Here is a 16,921-nt window from a genome sequence, read left to right as displayed (position 1 = left end):
CGGAGAATCTGTAATCAAAATTCACTTTCTTTTCTCCCTATTTACAGAATCTGCAAATGAAAGATGCAATCGACTCAGCGCGTAGCTTCACCACAAGATCCGTCGCAGTATGCGACCGATCCGCTCGCCATTGACCAGCCGGCCCTACCAGAAACGTCCTCCGTCGATACAATAAACCCGCCAAGCGATGAAAAGTGCGACATCGGGCAAAGCCAATCACCAAACCATCCGGCGGTTGATTCTTCGCTACAATCGCAATATCCAAACGATCAAATGCCGACACCGCCGTCTCGCAGATCGTCAACGGAGTTGCCACTAGTTGCCGCTACCACTCCTGGTGATAGTGCTGACAATGCGACGGTTAAAGCTGTTTCGACAGAGTCAAAGCCAGATCCAGTCACGCTGAGTGATAGCACAACCGAACGCAATGATTCCAAATCGCCGCCGGCAGTGAATTCCGACTCTGTAACCTCAAACAGCCGACATAATGCGGATGCCTCTATCCAAAATGCTCCAGATGCAGATACCTCAACGATTGCTCAACCTGCTGGCTCCGCACAAGAAGCAGAAACCGCGGTGAATGGGGCTGCAAGTGTGACTCCAAACAGTGACGCGCCTGGAGGCAGCAACAGTAGTACTAGTAATAATTGTAATAGTGTTAGTGGCAGTGCTAGTGTTAACAATGGTAGTAGTGCAAACTTTATCAGCGGTGTGAAAAGCTCCGTCACTAGTGATAATAGAATAAAAATCAACGGAATCAGTGATCTTAGCATACTCGATGTTACCGAAGGTAACGACGACGAGATTGAAGTGAAAGTGGAAGGTGGTAGCCTTATGCACAAGGTGATAAAGTTCTCCTTGCTCAACGGAATGCAAGATAGCACCAAACGGTTGGAGAACAGTCGGCTGATAATGAGCGGTGTCAGCAGTACCAACGGTGAGGCAACACTGGCAACTACATCGTCCCTTAACAGAGGCGCCCTCGGTGGAGGACCTCTAAGACAGGACGAGAAGTCGAAGGAGGAAGGTTTCAAAGGAGGCACACTGGATAGTAAAAGCACTCCACCTGTGTGTTCCAGTGCCCGACCAGAATCCGTAGAACCAAGTTCTTCATTCAGTAACAGCAGCAACAGTAGTGATAGCAGTAACGTGAAAATTAGTGAAAACACAGAAGTAAAATCGAATCGGACAGAAGAACCTAGTAGTCGATTGCGACACTCCACTGAGAGTAAAGTGAGCGGCAGTGGTAGCGAATCTGTACATGAAGAAAGTGCAAGTGATACATACAGTCGGAGTGCTTCGTTGGATTTTCGGGAATGGCCCAAAACGTCCAACAGTTCACCGACGGCGCCATTGGCCGCCTCTTCGAGTGCAACAACCACTTCCGTGATGCCGGCAGCCAGTACTGCTTCTGCTTCATTGGATCTATCGAATATAACTAAGGAGACTGACCAGCAACCAACAAGTGCAGCTAGCCCACCAATAAAGCGTTCAAAAACTATGTATTATGCGGAGCTGCCAGACTTTAGCAAACCGATTTTTACGGCTCCCAGTTTGTCAACGACAACACCAACGTCGACAACCTCCAACCGGAATAGAAACTTTCCTTCTACCAAAAGCCTTAGTCAGTTACAGATGAAAACCCCGGATTTTAGTCGCATTCTACCAGCTTCAAGTATTCCGCAGTCTAGTTCCAGTATTCCACCTGCAGCCACAGGCTCGGCCGTTTCGATATCAACCACTACCTCGCGATCGCACGAGCTACAGATAGCCAACCCAGATTTCTCTAAGAGTTTCAGCTCCAAGGCAGTTCCACCACCACCGCCACCACGAGTTGCGGATGAGCGAGCATCATTCATAAATCAAGCCTCGTTCGCCGAGATTAGTAAGCAGCGCAACTACATCAGCGACTTGCAGTTGAAAAATCCTCCTCGACAAGAAACCTCTAGCCAGCACCAATCAAGCGTGGTTAAAGGTCCCTCCTCCCAAGTGTCCGGACCTAGTTTAACTAACTATCGCATCGAGAAACCTCCTAGTTCGAGGCCTAACCCTCCAAATCTCTACAGACCGGAGGCTTCTGTGCAAATGCAACTGGAAGAACCAAAAGCTCACGTTATACACAAAACATCGTCGGCAAACCATCCAGACCCAAACAAGACTTGGAACCCAGCAATGGAATATAATGCGAAAACATACCAACCGCCCAGCGAAAAAGATCGGTACGCTCACCAATACCCAAGCGCTGTACATAAGGGTCCTCCACCTTTAACTAGTGAATCTCCGATTCACGCGTACTCTGGTTATGCCCAGTACCCACCTGCAACAAGCAAGAGTAAGGAACTGGTCATGCCATCAACCCACGTTACCCATCCTGGAGGTATAATCGTGAACCACGCCAAAACGTACTATCCTGAACCTCAGCAGACGCTACCCAAGTCGAAGGAACCAGACTTCCGCCTCGAGCACAAGGAAAAACAATTACGTCAGGAGGGAACAGTAATAACGCTCAAACCCAACGAAAGCCGAATGCACGCAAATCCGTCTCAGTCACCGAACTCACACTATCATCCACAACAGTATAATCATCCACCGCGACCTCGTTCACCGTCTGCCGAGCAGCGAGAAGCTCAAATGATGGCTTCCACCAAAGAAATCCTCTATCGGGACTTCAAACTCAAGCAATCCTACGAAATGCCTCCCCAGGTAAGCTCTCGGGTGTCTTCCGGCGGTAGACCTGTGGATGATTCAAGAAATCGACCACCACCACAAGAAGCTGTACCTCGTGATCGATCACCTTACGACCCGTATTACCGTGGCCAAAATCCGGCGGCAGCACCTCCATCCAAATATTATCCACCCCCGGAGCACCACAAACAGCAGGTGGTAAGCCCAGCATCCTCAGCGGCATCATCGCCCACACCAATGCATGCTCAAAATCGAAGTCCGGTACCGATTCCGGGTGCCAAATTAACCCACCCGGGTGCCCCCAGCGGTATGCATCCTCCATCCGGTTGGCCAAGTCAGAGTCGAATTATTCCCAGCCCACACGGAGGTAGTGCAACATCTTCCCCGCTATCGGCATCCACGTCGGTCAGTCCAAATCATTTTACACACCAAAAGAACTCTCCCAGTCCTATAAGTTCCTACGGACTACAGCAGCCAGGGCCGAGTCACAGCTATAAATCACCCAGTCCATCATCCTCCTCGCCATCGCCATACCCTGCTTCTGGTAACTCAGTCACAAAGTATACTCAGTATTACCCGGGCGGAAGTGGCGAACGAATGGTTAGTATTGAAATCGACAAAGAGTGCTACAAGCCTGGCTTCAAAAGCTTAGACTACAATATGGAGCAGAAATTTGCTGAAGTCCGCCAGGCCCATCAGATGAAGGAGAAGCAAGCGTGTGCTGTCAAACCACCAGGAGGAGGTCATTCGTACCCACCTGGAAATAGTGGAGACTATCCCCCACGACATCCAACTCAACATTCTACATATAAACCGACCGACCATAAACCTCAAGACCCGCACTATGACGAATATGGTAGATCGCGAGCGGTGTCCACGTCGGTAGTTCATACCCAACCGGCTTCTAGTGCACCAATCGTTGCATCACGATACTCACACAGCCAGGAGAATCTCAACTATTACAATCAATACCACCAGCAGTATCCATTATCGCGAGTCAATTCTGAAGGGGAAATGCGAAAGTCGGATGTACATCTTTATAAACACGCAAGTCGCGATACTTCACCCGCTCAGCGTTATCCCCCTGTTGAACCTTCGTATCATCCATCCAAACACCCGGGTTATCCATCAGCTCAGTCAAGTTCTTCAAAGATTGCACACTATCCGGGATATCCTCCGAGTGGCAATGAAACGATCAGTTCGTCGCCACAATACGGCACTCCGTCCGGAAAAAGTTCCTACCCCAGCTCCCCATACGAGCGATCTTCCGAAAAGCAACCATCTGTGATAAGTAATGCCTACAGTCAGGAACGCACTGGACCTCGTCCGGCTTACCCTGAACAGAGACCTCATCCACCTACTGATCATTACCCCCCGTCCGGGCAGCATTATCCATCGGTACCTCAAATGAAAGCAGCCTCTTCACAGGCTTACCCGCCGCAGCAATATAATTCGAGTCACGCTCCAACTCCCACGATGAGCAAGGAACCTGGTTCGTGGCAACAGTATCAGCAGTCTCAACAGGTTATACCACCCCAGGCTGGTCCTTCCGGTGGTTATCCGACCGAGCGAGCCACGGTGATGCGAGATGAACGGCAGAATCCCGTAATTCAACCACCAATCAGTAAAAACATACCGGTGAAAGTGATCGCCACCGCAAATTCTGCTTCAGCTGTGCCTTCGTCTACGACGGTGGCACCTGCGACGAGTACTACCAAACGTGAATCTCCTTTGGATTTGTCAGTTAAAACCGTTAAGACAAAGGCCGATTCAACAGCCAGTGATGACTATGCCCACAGCAGCCGCAATCGAGAAGTTGTTCCGAAAGTGAACTTCAACCCGAATTTTAAGATTCACATACCTAGACACCCGGAACGGCCACCGGCGGCAGCTGGTGGTGCTCAACCGTATCACCCAGCGATGTCACGAGAACCCCAGCCAATACCCCCGAATCAACAAGTACTGCAACAACCTGCATCATCGTCCAAATCATCTCCGGCACCAAGTTCTCAGCCAGAACACCAACAGCAAATGGCAGGAATCAGTCTTGCGATACCCCCGGGCTATGACAAACGTACCGATGCATATATGTCGGCAAACTATCGAGCCGTCGGTGGTAACTCTGAAGGTCCTCCAGTCCGATATCAGCAGGACAACCGGTATCCTTCACCCTCAGCGAGACCACCAGCTCAGGTGGATCATCGTGAGCAACATGTTTCCTATGGAATGCCACCAGGCCAGTATCCTCAACGGATGCCTTCCGGAGTGCCAGGTCCTCCTCATCATTCTTATCAACAAGCTGGTCCCTCATCTAAACCCGATCCGTACTATGCCAACAGCTCCAAGACGACATCTTCAGCTAGCAGTAGAAGTGTTTATTACCCTCCGCATGACATCGGACGTCCAAACAAACAGCCAGGACTCCCTCAGAAACCACCCACGGCAAATGATCCTCGCATCGAAGATCGTAAATTTGTTGAGAGTATGCTGAAAAAGCAAACCTCTCCTTCAGCCGAGGTTATAGCTGACCTTCAGGCCGGAAAATTTTCCACTCGAATTCCGTCTGTTCTGGCGCCCACTAAGAAGCGTCCCGCCGAAGTTATACCTAAGACGTCTCCAACCAAGATGGCCCGAATCGAAGAATCCAGCCTGCATCGACCGTATGAAAACAACTATCAACATCTACCGTACCCGGGTCCAGCTGCTCCTCGAGACTACTATCCGATACCGATCAAACAGGAACCAGCAAGTCCTCAACCGGCGGGAATTTACTATGCTGACAAGCGTTCGGAAGCTCCGTCGATAACACGTGGAGTCCTAACAACTGCACAAACACATTCGTCCCCTGTAGTTTCGCAACATTCTGTACTACAGCAAACGATCCGGCCGGTCGATCCACATCTGTCCGTAATCACCAGCTATCAACCGAATAAACCGGAGACCAGTGGCAGGCCGCAAGAAGAGTCTCCCACACACAGAGACTATCGTCCGCCCTACAGTCACTCGGATGATCGCCAGTTTTACCCGAAACCGGAGCCCTTTCGTGACGGCCACGGTGATTCGGAGTACTACGGATCATCGGTAGAGCACTCATCTTGTACACCAGAACCAAAAAATCAACATCCACCGTCAGCAGTGCTGATGCACTCACACATTCAGTACGGAGGTGGACAGCAACCTGTACCCTACAAACATCCCGAAGCCGCCCAAACAAAGTCTCCTCGAGCCGATTACTATGCGGCACGTCCCGTGCCGAATATTGTGGAAAACCATCACAGCAGATCGTATGAAAATATTCCCCGCCTAATAAGTGACGCACCGAAACACACCTCATCGCATTTATCTCCTAGTCAGGAATCCACAGGGCAACCACCGGCTCTGGCTTCGCCACAACACCGCGGAGCCGATCAATCCGTCATTTCCAAACTGCGCACCAGCTTGGAACAGAAGGAACGCATCAATCAACAACGCAAGCAACCAAGCTCGGAGATGTCCGAGGAAGACGCAAAACCCCACGACACTAACACTTTACAACCGTCGCATTTTCGTTCGAAAGGGGCCATGAAAGCATATACACCTATACCGGCTTTTGACACCCCTAGCACAACATCGGAACAACAGCAGCCAGCTAGTGAGGTTTCTCGCCAGCAGTCAACAAGTCCGATCAAACCGGAACCGGTCGAGATACCAAAAGAACCAATAGAACCTCCGCCAGACATTGAAGGCGCTTCTGCCCTGGATATGCTCGATTGGGGAAGTGCCTGCAATGAATTTGTTGAACAGTTGCAAACCGGAAAGAAACGAGGCCGCCGGAAACGAGGCATCGGAGGAACACGTGAACAAGACAGCAACACTGCACCGGCGGATACATTTCGCAACGATTTACCAGGAATAACTAGCAGTACACTTGCTGATATCCCCCAGGAAGTGCTGGAATCGGCAGCCCAAGAAATGATGGGAGAGTTTACTAGCACCAGCGATGAGGATAAACCGCTTCATTTGCTGAAACTATCCCAGCACACCAATTCAACCGGTGAAACAAAGGACGATCCCGGTTTGCTAGCGGTTCGGAATTCGACCATGGAAAAATTAACGGAAAAAATAGCCCGCAACATGCGGGAGAAGCAACGCTTAGAACTAGAGCAGAAACACGAAGCCAAACTAGGCCGGTCAAGTAGTTCGGATAGTGAGTCCGATACGCGACGGGTGGTGCAGCGTTCGAAAATGAGAGCACGAAAACTGAGACACCGCTCCAGTGTACCTCTGAAGTCGTCCGACGTGAACACCGACGGTGAGGATGAGGAAGAGGAGGAAGAAGGGGCAAAAGATTTGCGCAAGCGGAAGAAAATGAACAAAACTTCGTCGGACTCCGACAACGGGAGTAATGCCAAACGAGTGAGCCGCTGTCAGTCCCAAACCAAGCAGGAAAACGAAACGGACATAAGTTCCGATGAGGAAGACCCCAAGACGAGGTCACCCCGTTCGAAAGACCGTGCACCAGAGGTGAAAAAAGAATCGGTGAAGCAAGATACCCGCTCCGATAGTGATGGAAGCGGTATTAAGCCTAAGGAAAGTGCCAATGACAAGAAAAATCGAGAAGCGGAGGCGCACTTTAGTGGGGGGGAATCGGAACGGAGTGACAAGAACACGAAGAAAGGTTCGAAAAAGCAAACTAAAAGTAGAACGATATCGAAATCGAAAGTTGTGGAAGAATCTTCTTCAAGCTCCGAATCGTCGGAGGAAGAGCTGGAGACGATGACGAGATCGAAGAGCAAACTTGAGCTAGAGAAGCGAAAGTCTAACAGTAAAGTTCTAAGGAATGATAAGATTGTTGGTAACTTTGTTAACCACCGGAAAAAGTCCGATAATGTTACTCCCCAGAAGGGAAAAAAGAATGCCGTTAATGTTAAACTAGAAAATACGAAGAAACGAATTCTAGACAGCGACTCGGATTCCAAGTCAGTTGGCACAAAAAAGCGAATCACAAAAACATCCAAACTGCAGACAACTTCCGCTTCGGATAGTTCGGAAGAAAGTGACGCGGAGACTGTGTCGGAGCGTTTGAGGTCTCGGCGGCAAAAGTGCTCCGAGACTTCAGTACCATCGTCCGCTTCTAAAAGAGGCAACAGCCAGGAAGGCAAAACTCCCGCGAAGCAGTCGACACCAGCAGCGGAGAAGAAAGGTGTCAAAACGGAACCACCGAAAAAGCGCGGACGTCACCCGAAAAAGACTTCGAAGGATTGTGCCACAGAGAATACCAGTGAAAATTTTTACCCAGGCTGGGAGAAGGAGTTTTATGAGTTCAAGCGATCACTAAAGGTACCCCCGCAGCTGATCATGATAGGAGGTAAACAATACGTTCACCGAATATCCGCTTCTCTCCCAGATCTGGACTCACACCACAGTGACGAATCGGAAACGTTCTCGGAGATTGTGAGGAAGATCAACCAGAAGGACACTCCAGGAGCGAAGAAGATCAAAACTAAGGCAGCAGCCAAGCAGGGGGGTAAAGTAAACAATCTAAACAAAGAACAGCAAGATGAGAAAAGAAAGATCGAGGGCAACAAGAAGTTTTCATCGATCATAGAAATGCTACACGAAAGAATGTTGCGGCATGTCAAGCAAGGAAAGACGAGAAAGCATAAATCTAGCAACGACAAGGAAACGCCGAAACCTAAGCCGGAGTTCGAACTGCTTCCGACGCCTGGCGCGGAAAGTGAAGCTTTGTTCAACCGCAAGAAGAAATCGTTGTTTGATACTGCAATTCTGAAGTCCCGAACGCGCACCGAACAGAAAGTGATGCAAAGCAAGGAAATTATTCGGGAGGTTTTTGGTGGGGATGACCAACGGCCACAATCTGCACCACCACTCGGGTGCGCTCAGGAGCTGAGGAACCTAACCTACGATGAAATGTACAATGAAATGCTGACCAAGAGTAACAATGTGGCAACCTTTCTAGCACAGAAGAAAGCTCAGAATGAAAAACTGCGAACATCTTCGGCTGGCCAGACGGCGGGATCTTCATCGAAGATCAAACTTGAAGAGCTGGATGATGAGACGCAGGACAGTGTCCTGCTGAAGGAGCTGGAAAAGGCTACCGAGGATGGAGACACACCCTCGGTCGTTTCCGAACGGGATCTCGCTACGCCGGTTTCGTTTCCAGGCGTCGGTAAGAAAAAGGCACATAAAAGTCGACGAAAGGGGAGTTCGGGGTTCGATTATATCCGCAAAAAGAAAAAACCCGTACCGACAAGCGTTGGTGAAAGTAGCACTCCGGTCGTACCGAAGAAAAAGATGATTTCGGCGTACGAGAATCTGGAATCCAAAGACGAGTCGCACATCAACAAGGAGATTCGCAGCTGGGTGCTGAATAAGGGAGTTGGTGAGAGTGTTATGCACAAGGCAGCTCGTCTTGGATATTCGGTGAGTTTTATGAGGGAAAGTGGTTTAGCGTTGTTTTAAAGTAAATTTTTCTTTCAGGATGTGATTGTTTATTGTTTGGAGCGCTTGGAAATGGATCCCGATTTGAAGGACAACGCGGGTTACACTCCACTGCACGAGGCCTGCGCTAAAGGACACCTGGACATCTGCAATTATCTGCTGCAGTATGGTGCTAGTCACTCGGAAGCTGCCCCTTCCGGGGTTCGACCACTTCACGAAGCCGTCGAAAATTCCTTCATCGAAGTTGTCCGTCTTCTGCTGGCTTTCGGAGCGGATCCACTGCTTGCGACATACGCCGGCCAAACTCCAATTCAGCTGGCGGAGAACAACGAAATGGCACTGTTTTTGAAGAACCACTTGTTCGATATTCAAAGTATGAGTTCTACAAAAACAGGATGGAAAATAGATGGACCCTGGAAGGTTCACGGTATGTTCTAGGAGTCAAAATGATTGTACGGTAGATTTGATTTAAATTCTGTTACAGATGCCGAGGACAGTGGTTGCGATATTTTCGCAGACATTCCGGGATTCGACGAGGACGATAATGTGCACAACAGCTCGGCCACGACTGAACGCTCGTCGATGAGTAATTTCACCGGATCGGATACAGCGGAGAGCAGACCTGCCAAGCTGCCACCTCCGCCTCCGCCACCACCACAGGATATATCAGCACAGGGACCTCAGCTTACGTCCAAAAAGTGCGATTCTAATTCCAACATCATGAATTTCGACGTCAAGCTTGAACCGGAATCTATTTACGAGCAAAAGTACAAGGACTGCGCTGTAGTGCTTAATGATATTCAAGAGCTCACCGCAGGGCAAATGGCATCGGCGACTGGCACGCCGCCCTCCTATATGAACGGACAATTGCAGCGGACAGAGTGCGACCAGGATGCGAAAAAGCACAACGGAACGGGTAAATTTGACGACAGTGAGGATGACGGGGAGTTTCTGTTCGAATACGAAGAAGCCGATCGGCCGCTGCCGCCACTGTATCTACTGAAGGACGAATCGGGGGCGGACAAGTGGATGATGATGACAGATCTGTGCAACTTTTTGAAGCTTAAATCTAGGGAGGCGGTGATGAAACAGGTGAGTTTTGATTACTTTTTCCAGTTTCTCCTTCACCTACCGTGTAAAACTACAATCCTAATAGTTTCATAATCAAGTTTGACATAAGTCTCATCGTCCATTATTATACAAGCGTTATTTTTGTTTTTCGTCGTACAACTTTCTAGCTCTCGGCTCAACGAATCCTGGTTGTTTTGGTCTTCTTTTTGGCCTACGCTTATTCTTGTGCCTTCAAGCCAAGTCACTTGTAAGCTCGCACAAAGTATGACACAGAAGTAGAAACATTTTTCGCTACATCACGATGCTGGAATTCTTGCAACAATTTCTTGATTTTCCTGTCAATTTCTGGACCACGTTTCGGAAAAGCCTGGAAAAAGTTTTCTCTTTTTCTTCTTTGGCCAAGTTAACTAAGCAACAATCATCGTACAGTACATCGTATGTGCCATATATTCTTGTGAAAGTCTCCGGTTTAAAATGACGCAACTAATGTAAACAAACCGCAATTTCCCCACAGAAGGTGATTCGCGGTTGAATGACAGCGTCACACCAGTGTTTCCATACTTTCTGATCCGGTTTTTAAAGTTAAAATCCAAGAACTTATTTTTTATGTTTGGAATAGAGTAGTCTTTTAGGATTTTTTTCTGAAAATGTAATAATTCATTAGAACCCTTTTAGACCCACTGCAGGACTGATCATCATTCGACATTAGAAGTAATACCATTTGTTATTAATTGCAGATCTGTTCGAGTACAAGCCCAACCGCCACCAACAACACAACCAGTAACAGCACCAGCAATGGCAACGGCTGTCGGGACCTCATCCGGGAGCTGAAGATAGAGGACTTCCTGACTCGGGCGACCTGCCTGCAGCTGCTGTGCGCTGGCGAAAAGCTCAACATCAACTCAAACAAGGTGGTACTGGTGAAGTACACCGAAAACGTACGCAATTTACTGCAGGTGAAAACGTTGGTGACCAAGATCTAGGTGCGGAGAAACTGACTGACTCAGGGGCCGCTCTGGTAGGGGCCCAAATTGCCCGGATAAACGAACAAAAGAATATGCCTTATTGTAGATGAGAAACGAGATAGATGGGAATAGTATTTGTAAGCGCATAAGGAAACCAGAAAAGACTTGACCAGTTAGATGATGTTTGATCACGGAACAAATCTTGCTCAGGATAAGATTAAGACACGAAGTAATGAATTAAGTTTGTCAGCAGCTGCTTCTTCGTCTTACGTACCGAGTAGCGAACTTGACTTTTTGTTTTGTGTACAGTGGTATTGTCGCATGCGACAGGGGCCATCCACATACCACGTGGACAGCTTTGGCGGGGGGGGGGGGGGGGGTATGTGTTATGTCCACGGTCCATACAAAAATTTTAAAATTTATATGAGCAGTTGTCCACGGAGGGGAGGGGGGGGGGGGTCAAAATCGTTTAAAATCTGTCCACGTGGTATGTGGATGGCCCCACAGACATTTAATCACAACAAAGCACAGACTGAATAGAATTTATACATTACTTACCGGAAGCACGTTCGAATGCCGTGCCTTTCACATAATCAGATCACACATAATCAGGACCAGGACCGTGACACCACAGAACAGATAAATATTCCACCAAACCGCGAAACACACGTGGTTATGCATCACAAACTGTAATCAAAACAAGCGCATGCTTTGATTAAACTTGTAATCACCACCAGTCTTGCGGAAACATTTCACCTCGAAATCCTTCAACCTGTGAAGAATTTCAACGACAAACTTCACAAAATCCCACTATCATTCGTACGTTTTACTGCTCTCTGAGAGAAGATTACGTTGCTTTTTTTAGAAGTTAGAAGTTTGTTTATTAAATAACACGAAAGGACAAAAACTGAAAACGAATCACACCGCGTTACTGAGCAATCTCTTTCGTTTGCTGGGAGGTAAATTCGTTCACATTTTAGTTGAAGTTTCCATTTTTTTTTGTTTTATAAATGTTGGCTGCGTTGCAGCTCGTAAGCGTTTTTGTTAAGTGTAGATTGGTTTGCGAAACTATTTATTTTTAGTTCAAATTTGCTTGTTTTAGTTAATGCTTACTCTGTAGGATAGTATTATAGCATACGCTGCAATTGTATTTTATGTTAACACATAGGTAATAAGCTGGTTGTTAATTCTATTTAGAAATAAATCGATCAGCCCAGCTGCTGTTTACCGCTGTGCTAAACGTGTGCGTGATTGGGAAGCGGCGTCGCGTCGCGTCCTCGTTTTCTGTAAGCTGAACACGAACGAAACGTAACTATCATTATCATTACACTGATATATTATATACATGCACTAAGTGCAGCAACTATGTGGAAAACATTTAACAAAGTTTATTACAAATTTAAACTCTAATTGTTATCAGTTTTATAGTATCCAGCGGCATCTGTGTAGAATAAAATTCGCTACCTTTAAGTTGAGAGCTAAGGGCTGCTTTCCCGCTGTCCCCGAATAGGTTTAGACTAATGCAAACTCACATTCAACGAGACTTGTAAAATCAAAAATCAAAATGAACGATAAGGTTGAGTAGATAAAGACGGTTTCGCAAATTAAAAAAAAAAACATTAAAGCGTAGACAAAATAGCAGAAGCAAATGGTGATGGTGGAAATATAAGGCGAATTCGAGAGAACGACCGATAGATATACACTCGTGCAATCGACTTAAACTTATTTCTTCTCGAGTAAGCCCGAACAAATGAGAAAATAAAAATAAAATGAATACTGATTAACTCGGTCTGTAGTTATAGAATAGTGTAATGAAAAAAATAATGGAAGCTGTCGATAACGAGAAAAACCAACAATGGCTACACATTGCTATTATATTAACAGTGAAGATTATATGTGAAAGAACACAAAAACACATAATAGAAAACAAAGAATTGTGATTTTCGCAAAATATACAACTTATTATATTATTATAATTATAGAAGAAAACGAGCAAAAAGAGAAAAAGTATATTATTATAGTAAAAGTAATAGAATAAAAACTAAATTGATTCAACCCAGTTAACTGTTTTTTCGTCCGAACTCGGCTGATGTTGTTTTCCTGAATAATTCCTGAATAAGTTACATAATTACAACGTATAAAAATAGCTTAGATTAAGTCGCTTTACAACCTCCGAAGCTGCTGCGTTTATAATCTTAAGCAGCGATAGCAATCCTAGAATCGATATACTTTGAAAAAAAGTTCGTTTCGCTGCTCGTTAGTAGATGTCTCTGCGCGCTACCTTCTCAGTTTCCAAAGTGTTCCGATTTCTTCCGATGAACACTCAACACTCAGAGTGGCACTGAACCAAAAAAATCGAATAGAGTTTGAAGAATTATTTAATGGCTTTCAGCCACAGCCTGGTTCGCCACCGCACAGTGGCCGGAGGCCGGAAAAAAACTCGATTTTTTATGTCAATATTTTTTATGTTTTGCATTTCTCCGAAGATTCCCAAACTGTGAACGACCTTTTCCCAAAGTTTTATGACAACCGGTTGAGATATCGATTTTTGGTCGCACTCGGAATGTTGCTATATCAGGCAATTGGGTTGTTTAGGTATATTAGATTTTGATATCATCTGAAAGAGCTGCATTTTCTAAGCAAAACGTGATTTCCAAAATTTGCTATAGTTGTCCTTCAATTTTTAAATCACGAATTAAAACTGTTTTTTATTCTTCATTTAAAAATCGAAGGGCAATGATATTAAACCTTAAAAAAATCACATTTTGCTCAGTAAATTACACTCTTTTAGCTGATACATGAAAATAGCTGAACAACCCGATGATTTAATGATTTTAATGTTTGAAATAACAATTTTTAGCTCAACTTCAAACACTTGTAATTCCCTCGGTCTTGATCCGATTTTGATTCAATAAGTTTTATTTTGAAGGGAAAATCACTTTTTTTTTTTAGTTGATTTTCAAGACTTGCAAAAAGTACAACCAATTTCTCAATCGAGATAAAACATATTGCAGGAAAGCCAAAAAACATGTATTTATAATTTCATTTCTACCATACAATCTTGTGAAACAGTTCGGAACGATCTATAACCAACAGCTTATGGGAAATTTATTCTACTTTTCAGATTTTCGTGTCCCGTTTTGCACATCGTTGCTCATCGGGAGATAATTTGATAATAGAAACTATGGAGACGTATGGTTGTAAAACATTGAGCTTCGTATCTTCAAACAAAATAAGTGACTGGGAAGTCTCAAGCATTTTTAGATAAACTTGTAAACCACTTTCAGTACTACAAGAAATGAGGATAAATTGATTTAATGGGAAAAAATATATCGTCTTTTATATTTCCAATGGCGTTAAAATAAACTACCGTACGAACTCATATTTTTCCTTAAAAGACCTTTTTATTGGTCGTAGAATTATCTTGGATTGGTCAAACGGCTTGAAAGCTAAAAATTTTCCAAAATAAAATAAATTGAAATATGTCGAATTTTTGGACCACCCTAATTCATAAGGAGTACCCGAAGTACCAAGCTTAGCTTAGCTTAGTTCTGACTGTACATATCAATGGTTGCTACTCCGTGATGGGTCCGAGCCACTCAAGATGCACAATTAATCAACTGAAAGAAAGACTGGGAGTGGTAATTCCTTCTCACTGTGTATCATTCAATGACCCGATATTTTATAGACCAATAACAGACGGCGATGCGAGAGTACTTTTTTCGTCGCTGTTTTTTGTGCATCTTGATTAACTGACTCTAGAACAAACAACAAATTTCGATAATGAAATCATACTTAGCTTGCTTAAAACGTCCTAGTCCCTTCTTTTTCTACTGTTACGGTAACCAGCAACTATGTAACTTTGAAACTCACTGAATATACTAATTTTATTTGAGGGAAAAGAGCATAAATTAGTTAATCTTTACGTAGAGATAAAACACGCACAACACTCAGCGAGCCTTGTTGCCAGTCTTCCCATAAAGAGTACCCGAAGAAGCAAACAAAATAAAAAGAGTAAAGTTTTTCGCAGAAGAACAAATAAGGGAACCACCCCTATATTCATCTCAGCACCTATATTCTTATCATAGCTTTTGTTTCGCTCTCAACTTCCGACTACTCGACTGAATCAAGAGATAAAATTAAAACTACTTTTACTTTGAAAAAAAAAGTAGAATTTTACAGTAAATTGGACAAATAAGAGCAATGAGATGAACATAAGTGTTAAGATGAATATAAGAGCGGTTCCTCTATTGTAATTTTAAGCATTATCGGAGCAAAAAAAATCTGATCATAAAAAAGGCCTAACGGCACTTTAGGTGCTGTACATTGCAATTTTCAACCTTTTATAATATCAGAAATGAGTTCACCACCCCAAAATTGTAATAATCTGTCATTTCCAGTCATTTAAAAAAGACTTCATTCGACATTCATTTGGCAGTTCTTGCTTTCGACTTGTGCAAGCAGTGTGAACGCTACCATACAAACAGGTTCAACAAAGTATGTCGTACGGTAAATCGGTCTGAACGTACCTTAAGCAGTTAGAGAACAGATTTATCTTCAAAATGCAAGATACCTAGTTTGTGCCAATTATGCATGTGGTTGCTGAGTAATGAGAGTTTGAATGTCATTTTTCGATGTAAAAACTGATTTCTGTCCGCGGGGATAGGGTTACGCGAAGCATATAAATATCAGAGTCTTATTTATAATAAGGGTCCCGCAAAGATGAAACCAAAGGAACCAAATCAGTGTCAAACGAGGGTACCAATCGAGCAATGTAAATAAACAAGGTGATAATGTTAGGAGTGGATAAAAAGTGTTGTAATTGAGCGTAATAAAGAATATGTGTTTTTCCGAAGTTTTACTTACACATTTCAATCCAACATTAAACCTGTACACTGGTTCACTCAAATTTAACAAAACATTACCGGTGTAATCTTTCAAATCTGTGTACCTTGTGAAGAATTTCGAAAAATGATATTCGCTTATGCATGGTGAAAAACAGAACTGTATAGTTCTTGGCAACAAACGGCACAAAAACTGTGTTGCCGAAATGTTAGATTTTCTCTTTGCGCGACTTTATATACACTTTGACATGATAAACAGGCTTCGAAATGGTCAAGGTAGAAACACTTTTCACTGCGATAATCGTTTTCTTGTTCCTCTGACGGTGACAAGGCTCGCTGTCTGAATACATTCATGAACAAACATGTCAAACAGGTGCTCGCCACCACGACGTTTTTTTTCCTCGAACGTATTTTTACATTTACGAGCAAAAGCCTACTGTGACGCACGCTAAAGAAGCAAAATCAAATAAAAGTGTTGACCGTTTACAAGCCTGATAATATAACAAGCCTTACAACATTTGAGTTCATTTTTTTACTGTATCAAGAAGTTTAATTTGCGATCAGGAAAACTAAGAAAATCTATATTATTTTCAGAAAATCTGTAATCTGTATATGCAGATATCTGTATGGAAAATACGTAAATACAGATAAAACTGCACATGTGACATCACTGGTTGGACTAAGTACACCAGCGCGAGTGGGAGAATGTGAAATTAATTTTCCATTCGAAAAATACCGATAACCAGCACATCGCACAAACAAAAGCGTGCTTCACAAAGTTCCGCAAAGAGCAACTTTGTGTAGAGGAACAATTTACTTTCTCTTTGTGTAGGGTGTTCTCAATCACCTGTGCACTCAGCGTAACAAAGAAAGTTGAAGAGGTTGTTTATAAGACACGACCGCAGTGGTAACGTC

At 44.7% G+C, this 16,921-nt stretch overlaps 1 protein-coding gene across 2 annotated transcripts in view; it reads left to right on the top strand.

Annotated features, from left to right (window-relative positions):
* LOC129723969 (mucin-12) overlaps nucleotides 1–11,523 on the top strand; it is a 148,379-nt gene extending 136,856 nt beyond the window's left edge. For both annotated transcript variants that reach the window (XM_055678489.1, XM_055678490.1), the window contains 4 exons: nucleotides 48–9,108; nucleotides 9,166–9,553; nucleotides 9,611–10,218; nucleotides 10,935–11,523. In XM_055678489.1, coding sequence (XP_055534464.1) covers nucleotides 64–9,108; nucleotides 9,166–9,553; nucleotides 9,611–10,218; nucleotides 10,935–11,180 — 10,287 coding nt within the window. In that variant the 5' untranslated portion in view covers nucleotides 48–63 and the 3' untranslated portion in view covers nucleotides 11,181–11,523. The remainder of the gene's footprint in view (nucleotides 1–47; nucleotides 9,109–9,165; nucleotides 9,554–9,610; nucleotides 10,219–10,934) is intronic.
* The last annotated feature ends 5,398 nt before the right edge of the window (nucleotides 11,524–16,921 follow it).

This window comes from Wyeomyia smithii, chromosome 2 (assembly GCF_029784165.1).
Source record: "Wyeomyia smithii strain HCP4-BCI-WySm-NY-G18 chromosome 2, ASM2978416v1, whole genome shotgun sequence".
Lineage (NCBI taxonomy): Eukaryota > Metazoa > Arthropoda > Insecta > Diptera > Culicidae > Wyeomyia > Wyeomyia smithii.
The sequence above is the reverse complement of the archived record's forward strand: the minus strand, read 5'-3'. Positions and strand labels throughout refer to the sequence as shown.